The 15,599-nt window shown below is 40.9% G+C and overlaps 1 protein-coding gene across 5 annotated transcripts in view; it reads right to left on the bottom strand.

Annotated features, from left to right (window-relative positions):
- nckap5l (NCK-associated protein 5-like) overlaps positions 1-15,599 on the bottom strand; it is a 607,033-nt gene that overhangs the window by 138,973 nt on the left and 452,461 nt on the right. For all 5 annotated transcript variants that reach the window (XM_072262144.1, XM_072262143.1, XM_072262141.1 and 2 more), the window contains 3 exons: positions 10,733-10,921; positions 5,153-9,036; positions 2,332-2,509 (listed from right to left, as the gene is read on the bottom strand). In XM_072262144.1, the coding sequence (XP_072118245.1) occupies positions 2,332-2,509; positions 5,153-9,036; positions 10,733-10,921 (4,251 nt within the window). The remainder of the gene's footprint in view (positions 1-2,331; positions 2,510-5,152; positions 9,037-10,732; positions 10,922-15,599) is intronic.

Raw genomic sequence — 15,599 nt, forward strand, 5'->3', positions numbered from 1 at the left:
AGGCAAATGCAATGCTGGCATTCCTTTCAAGAGGAATAGAATATAAAAGCAAGGAGATAATGCTCAGGCTTTATAAGACACTAGTTGGGCTAGACCTGCTGAGTATTGTCAACAGTTTTGGGACTCGTATCTCAGAACGGATGTGTTGTCATTAGAGAGAGTCCAGAGAGGGTTAATGAGGATGATTCCAGGACTGAAGGGGTTAAAATATGAGAAGCATTTGGCAGCTTTGGGCATGTACTCACCGGAATTTAGAGGAATGCCGGGGAGTTCATTGAAACTGAATGTTGAAAGAACTAGATAGTGTGGATATGGAGAGGATGTTTCCTATGATGGAGGTATCCAGAACCAGAGAGCACAGCCTCAAAATTGAGGGGCAACCCTGTTGAGCAGAGGTAAGGAGGCATTTTTTTTTAGCTAGAGAGTAGCAAATCTGTGCAATGCTCTGCCACAGTCTGTGGTGGAGGCCAGGTCCGTGAGTATATGGGCAGAAGGCCGGAAATCATGTTGAGGAGGAGATAAAAAAAAAAGATGAGCCATGATTGAATGGTGGAGCAGACTCGATGGGCCAGATGGCCTAATTCTGCTCCTATGTCTTATGGTCTTACATTCAAGGTGGAAGTTGATAGTTTCCTGATCGGTCAGGCATCAAAGGATCTGGCGAGAAGGCAGGTGTATAGGGTTGAGTGGGATCTGTGATCAGGTCTGATAGAATTGTGGAGCCGACTCGATGGGCTGAATGACCTAATTCTTCTCCTATGTTTAATGGGCTTAGGGACCACATTTTGGACCTTGTCAAAAGACTTTCTAAGCAACATCAACTGCCTTGCCTCCATCAACTTTCCTGGTAACTTCCTTGAAAGCCTCTCTAAGATTGATTAGACATGACCTGCCACGCACAAAGCTATACTGACTATCCCTAATCAGTCCCTGTCTATTCAAATACTTAAATATATGATCCCTTAGAATACTTTCCAATAACTTTCCCACTTCTGATGTCAGACTCACTAGCCTATAATTTCCCGGTTTATGTTCACAGCCTTTCTTAAACAGTACGATAACATTAGCAATCCTCCAACACCTTACCCATGGCTAGGGATGATTTAAATATCTCTGCTAGAGTCTCTGCAATTTCTGCACAAGCCTCCCACAGGTTCCAAGAGAACATAATGTCATGCCCTGTGGATTTATCCACTCTAATTTGCCTCAAGACAGCAAACACCTCCTCCTCTGTGATCTGTATTGGGTCCACTAACCTCACTCCTGCATTGCCTCACTTCTATAGACTCTGTGTTCACCCGCCGAGTAAATAAAAAACGCAAAAAATTCACTTAGGATCTCCTCCAGCTCCAGGCATAGATTGCAACTCTGATCTTCCAGAAGATCAATTTTGTCCCTTGCTACCCTTTTGCTCTCAATATACCGGCAGAAGCCCTTTAAATTCTGCACCTTTTCTGCTGGAGGAACCGCATGTCTTCTTTTACTGCTCCTGATTTCCTTCGAAGTGATATCTTGCATTTCTCATACTCAAATACCTCTTTGTTCCTGCCTATTTGTATCTGCTATGCACCAGCTTCTTCTTAACCAGGATCTCAATAACTATTGAACACCAGGGTTGCCTAAACAAGTTAGACCTTGCCTTTTATTCTGACAACAACATTCAAGCTTTGTACTCTCAAACTTTTACCTTGAAGGCTTCCCATTTGCTAGAAAACAATCCCAATCCACACTTGCCAGATCATTTCTGAAACCATTAAAATTGATCTTTCGTCAATTTAGAATATCAACCCACAGACCAGACCTACCCTTTTCCATAATTACCTTGAAATTAATGGTATCATGACAACTAGATGCAAAGTGTTTCCCAATACAGACTTCTGTCACCTGTCCTGTCTCATTTGTCATGCAAGCAGGCTTTTTCTACTGAAGCTGGTGGGACATCTGGAGACCATGAGTTAAGGGTGAAAGGGTCAAAAGTTTTAGTGAAATATGAGGGTTGTGAGAGTGTGGAATGAGTTGCCAGCACAGGTGGTGCACGCGAACTCGAGTTGAACGTTTAGGGGAAGTGTGAATGGACGGTAGGGATATGGAGGACTATGACCCAGTGCTGGTCGATGGGAGTAGGCAGTTTAACTGGCTTAACCCTGACCTTATGGACTGTTTCCATGCTGTCCCTTTCTGTGACTCTATGACTCAGCGTTCTGAAAGAGTTCTTGCTGTACTCGCAAATGCATTGAAATGAAATTGAGTAAAAGTCACTGTCATCACAATCACTCTGGGATAGATTACTTACAATTCATAGAATATCACACTGAAAAAGCTGAAACTTACATGAATTTCATTTGGAATCTCAGTAGGTGGCTTCATTTTGTAATTCTTTCCATGGTTTACTGGAACACTGATAGAGTTGCTAGGAAATGCAGAGCCATGGGAGATGCCCTTAGACATGTTTCGGGGGGAAACATGATTTGATGCGTTTTCCCTCTGATGAGCAGCCTTCTGATCAACTCTGCGGGTGAGAGTGATTCCACTGATGAATTAGACCGTCCTTCTTCAATCAGTCAATTGTTCGTTCTACGTTAATGCTGTAAGTAACCTTGCTGTACCTTTCTGTCTTCAGACTCTTGAATGATAAATGTTTTTGACTGCTCCTTAATATATTCTGCCTGTTATTATTTGAGTTAAAACTATTCACAACTGTTTCTGTGCAGAAGTCTGAACGTTCTGTAACTCCAGTAAATAACCCATTTTCATACATTGACTCATAATTTTGTTAGCAATAATTTTAACTATCTCTCTTCTTCTCTCACATCTAAATAAAATACTAACAAAGGGATAAACACGAGAGTCTGCAGATGCTGGAAATCCAGAGTAACACACCCAAAATCTGGAGGAACTCAGCAGGCCAGGCAGTATTTGTGGAAAAGAGTAAACAGTCGAGGTTTCGGGATGAAATCCTTCATCAGGACTGGAAAGGAAGGGGAAGAAGCCTGAACAAAAATATGTGGGGAGGGGAAGAGGCTCAAGCTACAAGGTGATTGGTGAGACCCAGTGAGGGGGAGGTAGGCAGCTGGGGGAGGGGAGATGAAGTGAGAACCTGGGAGATGATTGGTGGAAAAGGTGAAAGGCTGTAGGAGGATTCTGACAGGAGGAGAGTGGACCATGGGAGAAAGGAGAGAAAGGGAAGGAATAGGGACACCAGAGGGAGGTGATAGGCAGATGAGAAGAGGTAAGAGTGAAACAAAGTGACAAATTAACAACATGAAATTGTCTGGGAAAGAGTCATAGGCAACTTCAGGAAAACACACATCCAGTAAATGTTTACTTTTTGTCTGACCATTGAGGTGCATTGACTTGTGCTCATACTCCAAAGTCCATGCACTGTGAGACATCATCATTTCACCTTGTTGTAATGAGGCAGGGGGAGACAGTAAATAACCACACGTATTAATCAATACCAGTGATTACATTGGAGGTAATCAGGAGGTATTTACTATGGAGGTGTAGTTACTGTATCACATGATCTGCGTATATTTTCGGACTTATGGACAAAACAGACATATGAACTTCTGTAAAAATGAAACTCCTTCATAATCTGCAGCTGATGTGATATTGAATTCACTGATTCTGATTTGTGCTTTCTACTCTTTCCTCTGCTTATTTCCAAATTTTCTCTGTCTGTTTCTCCCCTGTTCCATCAAGTTCCAGATTCTTGCCTTTCTCTTGGTTGCAATTTTATCAGCTCACACTTTCAGCAATTACCTAAGCAAAACAAAACTAAAAGCCTAATCGCAAATACGAGGAATTCTGCAGATGCTGGAAATTCAAGCAACACACATCAAAGTTGCCGGTGAACACAGCAGGTCAGGCAGCATTTCTAGGAAGAGGTACAGTCGACGTTTCAGGCCGAGACCCTTCGTCAGGACTAACTGATAGAATAGATAGTAAGAGATTTGAAAGTGGGAGGAGGAGGGGGAGATCCGAAATGATAGGAGAAGACAGGAGGGGGAGGGATGGAGCCAAGAGCTGGACAGGTGATTGGCAAAAGGGGTATGAGAGGATCATGGGTCAGGAGGCCTAGGGAGAATGAAAGTGGGGGGGGGACCCAGAGGATGGGCAAGGGGTATAGTCAGAGGGACAGAGGGAGAAAAAGGAGAGAAAGAGAACAAGAATGTGTGTAAATAAATAAATAACGGATGGGGTATGAGGGGGAGGTGGGGCATTAGTAGAAGTTAGAGAAGTCAATGTTCATGTCATCAGGTTGGAGGCTACCCAGACGGAATATAAGGTGTTGTTCCTCCAACCTGAGTGTGGCTTCATCTTTACGGTAGAGGAGGCTGTGGATAGACATATCAGAATGGGAATGGGATATGGAATTAAAATGTGTGGCCACTGGGAGATCCCGCTTTCTCTGGCGGAATTTAGACACAAGAGATTCTGCAGATGGTGGAAATCTACAGCAATGTGCTGGAAGAGCTCAGCAGGTCAGGCAGCATCTATGAATGGGAATAAACAGTCCATGTTTTGAGCTGAGACCCTTCATCAAGACTCATTATTGAATTGTGCAATGTAGGTACTTGACAAAATTTAATACAGATAACAGTACTGTGCAAAAGTCTAAAGCATGTGTAAAAATATTCTGCAAAGATGCTTTGAATTGAAAAGTCTCTAAATATTAAACAATTTACTGTAAGAGCAGTAAGCAACAAAAAACTAAATCAAATTCAACATTTGGTGTCACCACCCTTTGCCTTTAAAACTGCATCAGTTCTCTTCGGTACAATTATCAGGTAGTTTTCTAAGAAAATTAGCTGGTAAGTTGCTCCAAGCATCTTGGAGAACATTTCTACTGTTTCACTGCAGACTTTAAACGTCTCAATTGCTTCTGTCTCTGCAAGTAACCCCAGGCAGCCTCGATGATGTTCAGATCAGGGCTCAGTGGAGGCCATACCATCTGAAAACATATATAAATTCTAGGGTGCACAGTACTGTATAGGTTGTAAATTTTTGGAGAATGGCTCTAAAATCCATTGTTAAAAATGAGATGTGGAGTTGAAATAATGACTAAAAATAAATAAGATTTCTCAATGAACATTACCCTGAAATGTTGGGATACCAAACATATAGAAGTTAAATTTAATATGATTATTACCTGTGCAAGAGCTCTTGCATGAACTCATCATTTGTTGGCTCTTTTGTGGGAATATTGTGATCTTTAAAACCTTGACGTTTGGATGGAAGATTTATTTTTCTACTGTAGTGTGTTTCCTGGGGTGTGAGCTCAGAACCTTTACTTGGATAATCATGTTCTAACTTTTTGACATAACGTGGTTCTCTTTTGGTGACATCACTCTCTCTTTCACATCCAGTTTCATTTTTTCTTTTATCCTTTTTCTTATCAAATTTTGTTTGTTTGATTCCAGAACTGGCTCCACTTTTGGTTGCTTTTTTCTCATCCTTGGATTTAGAATCATCAGACATTTTGCTATTGGGAGCTGGCAACTTACTCTTTCGGAAACCAAACCACTTGGCTATTGAAGGCCCTGTCTTCTGTTTACTTTCCAAAAACTGAACTTTGCCCCGTTGTTGCAACTTCTGCATATTTTCCTGGATTCCCAGCATGACTTTTGCTTCGATGCTGCATTGTGTCTCAGCAACAGAAGGAGGGATGAGTACCTTGCCAGGATTCTCAGGCCTTTTGGACAGATTTTCCTGTTTCTTCGCAACTTTTGCCAAATTCAGTTCAGAGGGACTCTGTAACTTGCATGGATTTTCTGCAGAAGACATATTTGTTGATGACTGAGACTCATATCCAGAAAGCACTACATTTTTTCCTTTCTGTGGCATTTGTTTCATTTTTTTCTCACTGAGAGGTAGGCTTCTGCTTTCTTTCTGAGGAGGTGACTGTCTGCCACTACACTTGAAAGTACTAAGCTGACCGTCAGCCTTTGGTGGAGTTCTACAAGGCAACTTGCTAGGACTACTATGGTGGCTACTTGAGCTGCTTAAACTTCCACTTGATACCTGTCGTGTGTAGGAAACATCCACTTTTCTCGGAGAATGTGAAGCACTTTGGCTAGCTGAGGAGCCACAGGCTGGTTTAGTTTGCATTGCTTCCGCTGTGCCAGTGGAGTTCTGCCGCGTCAAGGAATTACCTCTGTCACTCGTGTTTGTAATGATTTGTGTTCGCACCTTTCCAGGCCCATCCACCAGTGAAACAGAAGACTTCTCCCCGGACTGATTGCTAAAACTCTGGCTTCGAGCTTTGGCACCGTTCATACCTAGAGCTGGTTTAAGATAAGGTTTGCTGTTAACAGAAACTGATCTCTTAAAAACTTTAATTTCCATGTTATTAACATCATTTCCATCTGTAGAGTTTCTGCAATATTTCACTTCACTCTCAAGTTCAGCAGGTAAACCTGCTTTAACAACAGGAGGATCCTGAATGTTGCCTTTATTCTCATTACCAACTATTGAACCTGGTTGTTCCAAAAATTCAATACTTTCAGATACATCAACTTGCTCAGATTTTCCCCGAGTTACATTTCCTTTAGAGTAGATATTAATACTGTCTTTCTCATGCTTCCCAGGTACAGTTGAACTTTTTCTCAACAATGGTGGTGATTTCAAGAATACTTTAAGTCCAACAGGAATACGAGTTTTGTGTTTTTGTTCTTCAAAGCATGAAAAGGTTATGTGCTTATCAGTAGAACCAGACGGAGACTGGCAGTGCTGTGGCTGAGCTGAGGGTTCATTTGTACTCGGTACATGGCACTGTGACGATGCTGGTAACATCTTACATGGTGTGCACTGCATTGCCAAGTCAATTTTGCATAATTGCCCTGTTTTGGCAGAAAATGTGTTTTGAAGTGAGGGATCCTTTTGGTTTGCATGATTGCATGCTAAACTTTTAATCATTTTAGCAGCTGCTTGAGGACAAGATTCAATGTGCATTGATGAAGTGTTTGAGCAATTTGTTTTCAGAGATTTTTTTTCAGAAGACACACCAGTCAAATCATTTGAGATTTCACTTGACTCCTGTGACAGGTGCACTGAATTTTGCAAAGCAGCTTTTTCATGGTGGGAGCTGCTCAAATCAGTGACTGCTGGGGATTGCTGGTTTAGTTGATTTTCTGTTTCATTTGCCATTGGGGAGGCAGGCAATGCTGCACTAGTGATTCCCAATGGCTTTAAAGATGGAGATGTGGGTGCATTCTTATCTGGCACAACAGGTGTGGATGTTTCAGATTTTGCAGTTATATTCAGAGAATGTTCACAATTTGGTCTAGAAAGCAAAGAAGTGGTTCTGCCTGGTGGAAGTGGAGGTGGAGGTGATGAAGATTTAATTTCCTCCGACTCTAAGGAATTCTGTTTATCTCGTGTGGGATGTTCTCGAAGATCCACCACTGGCTTTCTGGAAAATAAAGATCCTTGTAAAATCCCACAATGGCTCTTTCCTCCTGCATTGCATGATGCAACCTTGGAGCTTGGAGGAAGAGGGGGACTGCATTTTGGAAAACTGGTATCATTTTTCAAACCATTATTAATACCGAAATTTGGCATTTTTAAATATTTAGAGACTCTTATACCTGATGGAGACTTGTCTTGGTTAAGAGAGCCAAGTGGTGAAGGCAAATGGGGAGTGTCACTTCCATTTACGTGACAGGATTTTTGTGGTGAGCTTTTCCCTCTGTTGGGTATTTTGGTTAGATATGGCTTTTGAACAGAATGAGGAGATACAGAGTTTGATTTAGAAATTGTGCTACAAGACGGCTTCAATATTTTTTGTTGCTGAGGACTGTGTTGAGATAATGGCCCTTTGGAATTTCCAGAGTCTGTACAAACAACAGAACTAAATGATTTCTTGTCGACTTTAAGATCATCTAATGAATTTTGCAGCATGTGACCTTGCAGTGACTCTAAAATTGTACGGTTCCTCGCATCACTTCCTTGTTGACAAGTGATCAGTCCTTGAGGCAGCAGCCCAGTGTCATCTAGCGCAAAGTCAGTTTGCTGGCAATTCCCATCTGAAGCATTTGGAAAGGAAATTTGATTTGAAGACACTGTGACACTTGCGGTCTGTTGGGAATTAAACCTAATTGGCTGGCCATCTTCAGCATCAAACACTATTGTGATGCATTCTTCAGATGATGTTTTCACAAACTTGGTTGATTGACAGTTATCTTTCAGTAAGTTTGATGTCTGTGGATTACTGTCAGAGCAAGGTGAAAAATGGCTTTCATCTTTATCAGCAGAAGAGAAGAATGTTTTTTTACAACTGAGTGGGCTTGCATGACTCACTGATTGTTTGTCACTTAAAAAACTTGATACAAGTTCAGAAGAATTTATCTTTTCAGTGTCTTCCAGTTGAGTTTCATCCAACTTCTCAATATCCTCTGTGTCAGACAGCTGGATCGCCAAATCCTCATAGTGCAGTTTGGTAGAATTAAATTGCAGTTTTGTTGCAGGCAACTTATTGTTTGTACAAAACTTGTCACTAGACTGCAAACTAGTGACAAAACTCGTCAGCTTTTCAGGCTTTTCTCTTGAGCTTAGGTGTGTGAGCCTTTCTGAAACATTGTGATCCCAGTCAAACAGGCTGTCAGAAATACTGTGTGTTAGCTTCTTACAAAATGATTTGCAATCTTTACTTGGCACTTCATTTATTATGACTGCTGTGTAGTCATCATCTGCATCATCATTTGAATCAGAATCATATACGAATGGTTTGGGCTGATCTAAGCACACTATATTATCAGTGGCCTTGAAAGGTGTTGGAGTTTTATCCTTATTGCGAGTCCGACATCTTAGGCCAAGCGAGTAAATTCCTTCATTGGAGTTCATGCAATCCTTGTAAGCCCACTTTGACACAATCGAAGGTGGTTCCAAGAAAGACCCTTTCTTCTGAAGCTTTTTCAATCCTTCTAAGATGTGGCATTCTTTTTCTCGAGTGGGAGGTAGTTCTTCTGCAGGACTAGAGAGGTTGCTGGGAAGCGAGGAGCCAATGCTGAGTCTTGTTTCCCAGTTTAGCGATGACTGTTAGTGAAGAGGAATAATACAGATAAATATTCCAGCCAGACTGTTAATAATGTGACAACAAGATTCAACAAGTTTCAACAAGTTCTTCATCAATCAAATATAAATTATGCATTAATGAACCAGCAAAATTCATTTACCCAAATAAAGGAGCATTCTCAGGCACATGTGCAAATATGTGTTTATGGGCTCATTCATTTAAACTTAATAAATAGACACTAACATTCCTTGGCAGATCTGACTTGGAGAGCAGATAATTTGTACATCAATTATCAGAACTGGGGACAGGACTGGACTCTGTTGGGAATCCTTTCTATCTTTTGTTTGAAGGCTGGGTGACCACTGGTTAACTTTCTGTCCAATAACATAATGCTTCTTCTGTCTTACGAGACATGGTGTGTTTCACTGGGAGTACAAATCCAGGAAATACTGGCATTCTTTTGGTGTTTGTGGGATTTCATGGCTGGAGCAATGTAATAATAATAAACCAGCACTCCACCAGAGAATCAAAATAGGTGGCATTAGTGTAAATGTATAGACTTGGGCCATGCAGGTAAGTCCCATCTCTTATCTCATCATTTAGGACAACCTCTTAGCCTACAGTAGGGCAGGCAAAAGTTTCACTCCAAATATGCTAACAAGGGTCAATCTTAATTATTTGCCAATCTTCAAACATTTTATTACCAGCTAGATCTCTGCATACCACCAAAAGAGATGAGAGAGATCTTAAGTGGGTCTGCATTTCCTCAGGAGACGGACACAGAGACTCGAGGAGTGAGGCAGAGCAGCATCGACTTCATGGACCCTACACAGATTACTGGGGAGGAGGCATTTGCTGCCTTGTGGAAAATCACGGTGAACAAATCCCCACAGCCTCACAAGGTTTTCCCTCGGACTCTGTGAGAGGCAACTGCAGATATTGCTGGGGGCCCTTAGTAAGGATTGGAGGACAGCTAATGTTGTTCTGCTGTTGAAGAAAGGCTCGAAGAAGAAACCAGGAAATTACAGGGTGGTGAACCTGACATCAGCAGTGGGAAAGTTATTGGAAATTATTTGAAAGGATCGGATATATGAGCACTTGGATAGACAGGGATTGATTAGGGATGGACAGTATAGCTTTGTACGTGGTAGGTTGTGTCTAACTAATCTTATAGAGTTTTTTGAGGAAGTTACCAGGAAAACTGACAAAGAAGGAAGGCAGTGGATGTTATTTATATAGACTTCAGCAAGGCATTTGACATGATCCCACATGGGAGGTTGGTCACGAGGGTTCAGTTGCTTGGCATTCAAGACAAGGTAGTAAACGTATTAGACATTGGCTTTGTGGGAGGAGTCAGAGAGCGGTAGTAAATGGTTGCCTCTCTGACTGGAGGCCTGTGACTAGTAGATTGGTGCTGGGTCCATTGTTGCTTGTCATCAGTGATCTGGATGATAATTTATGGGTGACACCAATACTGGGGGGTGTAGTGGACAGCAAGGAAAACTACCAATGCTTGCAGTGGGATTTGGACAAGCTGGAAAAATGAGCCCAGTTAATGACGCTCCCGGGAGACGCCCTGTCAATGACGCTCCCGGGAGACGCCCCGACAGTGACACTCCCGGGAGACGCCCTGTCAATGACATTCCTGGGAGACGCCCCGACAGTGTCATTCCTGGGAAACCCTTGTCAAATGAAGTTCAGTTAATAAGACTGTACCCTCTTACTCCATGTCCTTCCTTCATTCCAAGTGTAGGAGCCACTTGAATGTTCACTGCAGGCACTTGAGATCGAGAGGTCACTGCTGCTACAGCTGCTCCTGGGATAAAACTGGCTAGGTACGGTCAGATTTAATTGACTCTGACACTTTAAAACCGATACATTTGATGGTGTATTTGCATGAGCTTCCTGTTAATAGAGAAAAGAATACTTGTCACATTGGAACAACTCTTCTCATACATAGTTAACAGAGAAACATTTTCTGGTCATCTGTCACTTCCAATGCACAAGCAAATATTTGTATTTGTTCCAGTTTGCTCAAACTTTTTGTAGAACTTCCTTTCACAACAAAGTTACACTCATCATTTCGGCATATCATACGATCCAGTATTTTATCTTTTTTCCCCAGAAATTACTTCTGATTCTTTTCTATGAATTCAAACATCAAATTATTCCATGAGACTCAATTATGTTGATTTAAACTAACTGGAGAAAATCAGAAAACCTTACAAGTAAATAAAAGATGCATGGGGAGCAAGAAATGTTAATACTGTGAGTGTGGATCCCGAGCTGGGTTTGAAAGATTGTAAAGCTTAAGTACTAAACAAGAGAAATTCTGCCGATGCTGTAGATCCAAGCAACACACACAAAATGCTGGAGGAACCCAGCATCTTGGAAAAGAGTAGAGTCGACATATCGGGCCGAAACCCTTCGTCAGGACCTTCAGAATAGCTGAAGTATGAACAGATTTCAATAACCTTTGTTGTCTCTTTCTAGATCATTTGAAAGATTGCAAAGTCTCTGCTTAATCCTCTTTAAGAGGCAAAACAAACATGTTTGTTTCTAGAAAAATGCTGATTAGTGATGCAAAGAACAGTTAAGGTAGGTTTGTGGAAAGAGGTTAATGTTTAAGTAAAAGAGCCTTTGTCAAAATTCCTAATCTTAACTGCTTTTTCAGATTTCAAGTCCAAAGTTCAAAGTAAACTTATTATCATACATATATGTCACCATATAAAACCCCGAGATTAATTTTGTTGCAGGCATACTCAATAAATCTATAGAATAATAACAATTACTTAATCAATAAAACATCACACCACCCTGGGTGTTCAACAAAAGTGCAAAAGACAACAAACTGTGCAAATTCAAAAAGTAATAATAACAATAATAAATAAGCAAAAATATTGAGAACACGAGATGAAGAGTCCTTGAAAGAGGGTCCCTAGGTTGTGGGGCAATTAAAGCTGAGAGACGTTATCCACTCCAGTTCAAGAGCCTGATGGTTGAGGGATAATAACTATTCCTGAACCTGGTGGTGACAGTCCTGAGACTCCTGTACCTTCTTCCTGATGGTATTTCCAGTTTTCATTTCTTTTTTTTAACTCATAAAAGTTTGCTTTAAGGATGTTATAGTAAGCTAAGATGCATTTTGTGAAAAAAAGGTTTGTTAGGCCAAACTGTTGAACTGCATCCATCTTTAAAAAATTAATCCCTCAGGAGTTGCTAAAATCCTAAAAGATGCATCACTGTCCCATCATGTTCAAAGCAATTTAAGCTTAGAAATTAACATTTGATTAAATTATTCCTAGCAAAGAAAACTGCTGATTCTTCTTTCATGGAGCTATCCAAAATATACAAAATTTACAATATAGAAGGTGATAAATTTGGCCCATCCCATTATGTCAGCCAGTCCTTCAGGTCATAAATCCAAACATTTAACAAAACTGAGAGGTTTTGCTTTGACAACCTTCTTGGGCTGTAATCTCAAGATCAGAATCAGGTTTATCATCACTGGCATGTGTCGTGAAAGTTGTTAACATAGCAGCACCAGTTCAATGCAATACATGATATAGAAGAAAATAAATACATTAATTAATTGCTGTATATGTATATTGAATAAATTAAAAATCATGCAAAAACAGAATATATATATATTAAAAAAGTGAGGTAGTGTCCAGGGGTTCAATGGCCATTTAGGAATCGGATGGCAGAGGGGAAGAAGCTGTTCCTGAATCACTGAGTGTGTGCCTTCAGGCTTCTGTACCTCCTACCTGATGGTAACAGTGAGAAAAGGGCATACCCTGGGTGCTGAGGGTCCTTAATGATAGACTCTGCCTTTCTGAGACACCACTCCCTAAAGATGCCCTGGGTACTTTGTAGGCTAGTATCCAAGATAGAGCTGACTAGATTTACAACCTTCTGTAGCTTCTTTTGGCCCTGTGCAGTAGCCCCTGCCCCTCCCCCCCCCATACCAGACAGATTCCCACCATCCTCCAGATGACACACTCTTGTTGGACTCCCTGTAATCTTTCACCAATAACTTGAAGTCTAAATTGCTTGGTTTTTGATGCCTCGGCTAAGGGAAATGGATCCTTCTTATTTAACCTACCCAGGGCCTACACAGCTTTACTCACTTCATTAAAGCGCACAGTCAGTGTCCTCTGTTCCAAAGAAAACTACTCTAGCTTGCTCAATTATTCTTCATAGCTACAATTTTGGAGTGCTAGCAGATCTCCACAGTGCCCTCACCACCTGTGATGCTGCTGAAAGTAAACTTGCCACTGCTCCTGCAGTACACATACATGTAATTGTGCAGAAGACAATAAACTCAATTTTAAATTTGACCAGTGCAACCACATCTTTCTGGTAAGATGACTACAACTGTAAACATGACAGAAATTGTGTCCTAACTGGTGTTGTAAACAGTTCTACCATAACCTCCACGTTCTCATGCTCCATTCCTCAGCTTCCAACATACCATTTCAAAATATTCACTAACACCGCTACATTTTTATTTGTTACACCCTACCTGGTCCATGACATTTCATTCCAAGGAAATCCCACTGGTCCGGTTCTCCTGCTCCCACCCATTGCAATTTGTTTCACTCACATATGCATTCACTCCCATTTCATTCTTTTCACCCAACCAGAAAAAAAAGTTTGTTCATTCATTATGTGTCATGTGATGTGATGTGGATGATCATAGTCTTTGCATGACCATGGCTATTCTTGGCAAATTTTTCGACAGAAGTGGTTTGCCATTGCCTTCTTCTGGGCAGTGTCTTTAGAAGACTGGTGACCCCAGACATTATCAATACTCTTCAGAGATCGTCTGCCTGGCGTTAGTGATCACATAACCAGAACTTGTGATATGCACCAGCTACTTGTATGACCATCTACCCTGTGTGCCTAATTGGTGGGCTAAGTAGGTGCTCCACCTTCCCAAAGGTGAGGAACAAATTCGTTCTTCACACCATACTGTGCAAAAGTCTTAGGCGCCCTAGATATATATGCCAAAGTCTTCTGCACAGTTCCGTACTCAGTAAATCCATAATATAATAACAGCCATAATAGAATCAACGAAACACTGCACCAACTTGTACATTCAACAAGTGTGCAAATACAAAAAGAAAGAAATAATTATAAATATATAAGCAATAAATATTGAGAACATGAGATGAAGAGTCCTTGAAAGTGAGTCCTTTGGTTGTGGGACATTTCAATGATTGGGCAAATGAAGTTGAGTCCTTTGATTCAAGAACCTGATGGTTGTCCCTGTATATTCTTCCTGCTGTCAGCTGTGAGAAGCGACCATGACCTGGGAGGTAGGGGTCCCTGATGATGGATGCTGCTTTCCTGTGACAACACTATGTAGATGTGCTCAGTGGTGGGGAGGGGGGCTTTACCTGTGATGGACTCAGCCGTATCCACTACCTTTAGTAGGATTTTCCATTCAGCAGTGCCTTGAACATAACATAAACTCTTTCTTTTCAAATACCACTGTCCTCGACAATCTCACTTCTGTAAACTCCTCCATCACCTTGATCATGCACAAAATTAATTACTTGTGGCATGACAAACTCCAAGGCTCAAAATTCTGCTTCTTCCTGCCTAAACCTCTCCATCTCACTGCAACTCCTCGTTAATACTATCCCTTTGACTAATGATCAACTAAATCAATATCTCCTCATAAATTTCAGCTTTATTTAAAAATTTTAATCCTATGGAGCATGGTGGGATTTCTTGTTACAGAAGTATGTTGTCATCCTTTATTACTAATGTTGACTATCTGGCTATATTTCCAATTGTTTATGAATTTGTTTCATATGTCAAGCATTTGAGTTTTCTACTGTTGGAAGACAAGTTTGATATACTTTAGTCTCCTGAAAGGCATAAAAAATAAATTCACTTAGGTGTTAAAATGTCTGAAATTCATTTAATGCTCACTCAATGTAAACTAGTTCTGAGACTGGCCTGTGGACATTGTCCTAGATTTTTAAAAATATGAATCGCTTTACAGGGATAAAAGCATCCAAGCCTGGGTAGAGAAACTAGCTCATTAGTATAGATCATGATGCTCTTTAATAACACCATTGAAAAATATACTATATTAGTAAAATTGATATCAAGATGGTCATGAGAATGGAACAAAAGAAGTCAAAGCCTGCATAAAAGCCAAAGAGGGAGCATATAATTGGGCAAAAATTTGTGGAAAGTTAGAGGATTGGCAAGCTTATAAAAACCAGCATGAGAAGGTAAAGATGGAATCTGAAAGTGAGCTAACCAATAATATCAAAGAGTAAACCACAAGTTTCCTCAGATCCATAAAGTGTGAAAAAGAGGCAAGAGTGGATATCAGACAACCAGAAAATTATGCTGGAGAGGAGGTTATGGGGGACAAGGAAATGGCAGACAAACTGAATAAGTATTCTAGATCAATCTTCACTGTGGAAGACACTAGCAGTATGTTGGAAGTTCAAGAGCATAAACAGGCAGAAGTGTGTGAAGTTTCCATTACTAGGGAGAAGGTTCTTGGGAAACTGAAAGGTGCGAAAGTAGAGAAGTCACCTGAATCAGATGGTGTATA

The sequence above is a fragment of the Mobula birostris genome, chromosome 6, assembly GCF_030028105.1.
Source record: "Mobula birostris isolate sMobBir1 chromosome 6, sMobBir1.hap1, whole genome shotgun sequence".
Classification (NCBI taxonomy): Eukaryota; Metazoa; Chordata; class Chondrichthyes; order Myliobatiformes; family Myliobatidae; genus Mobula; species Mobula birostris.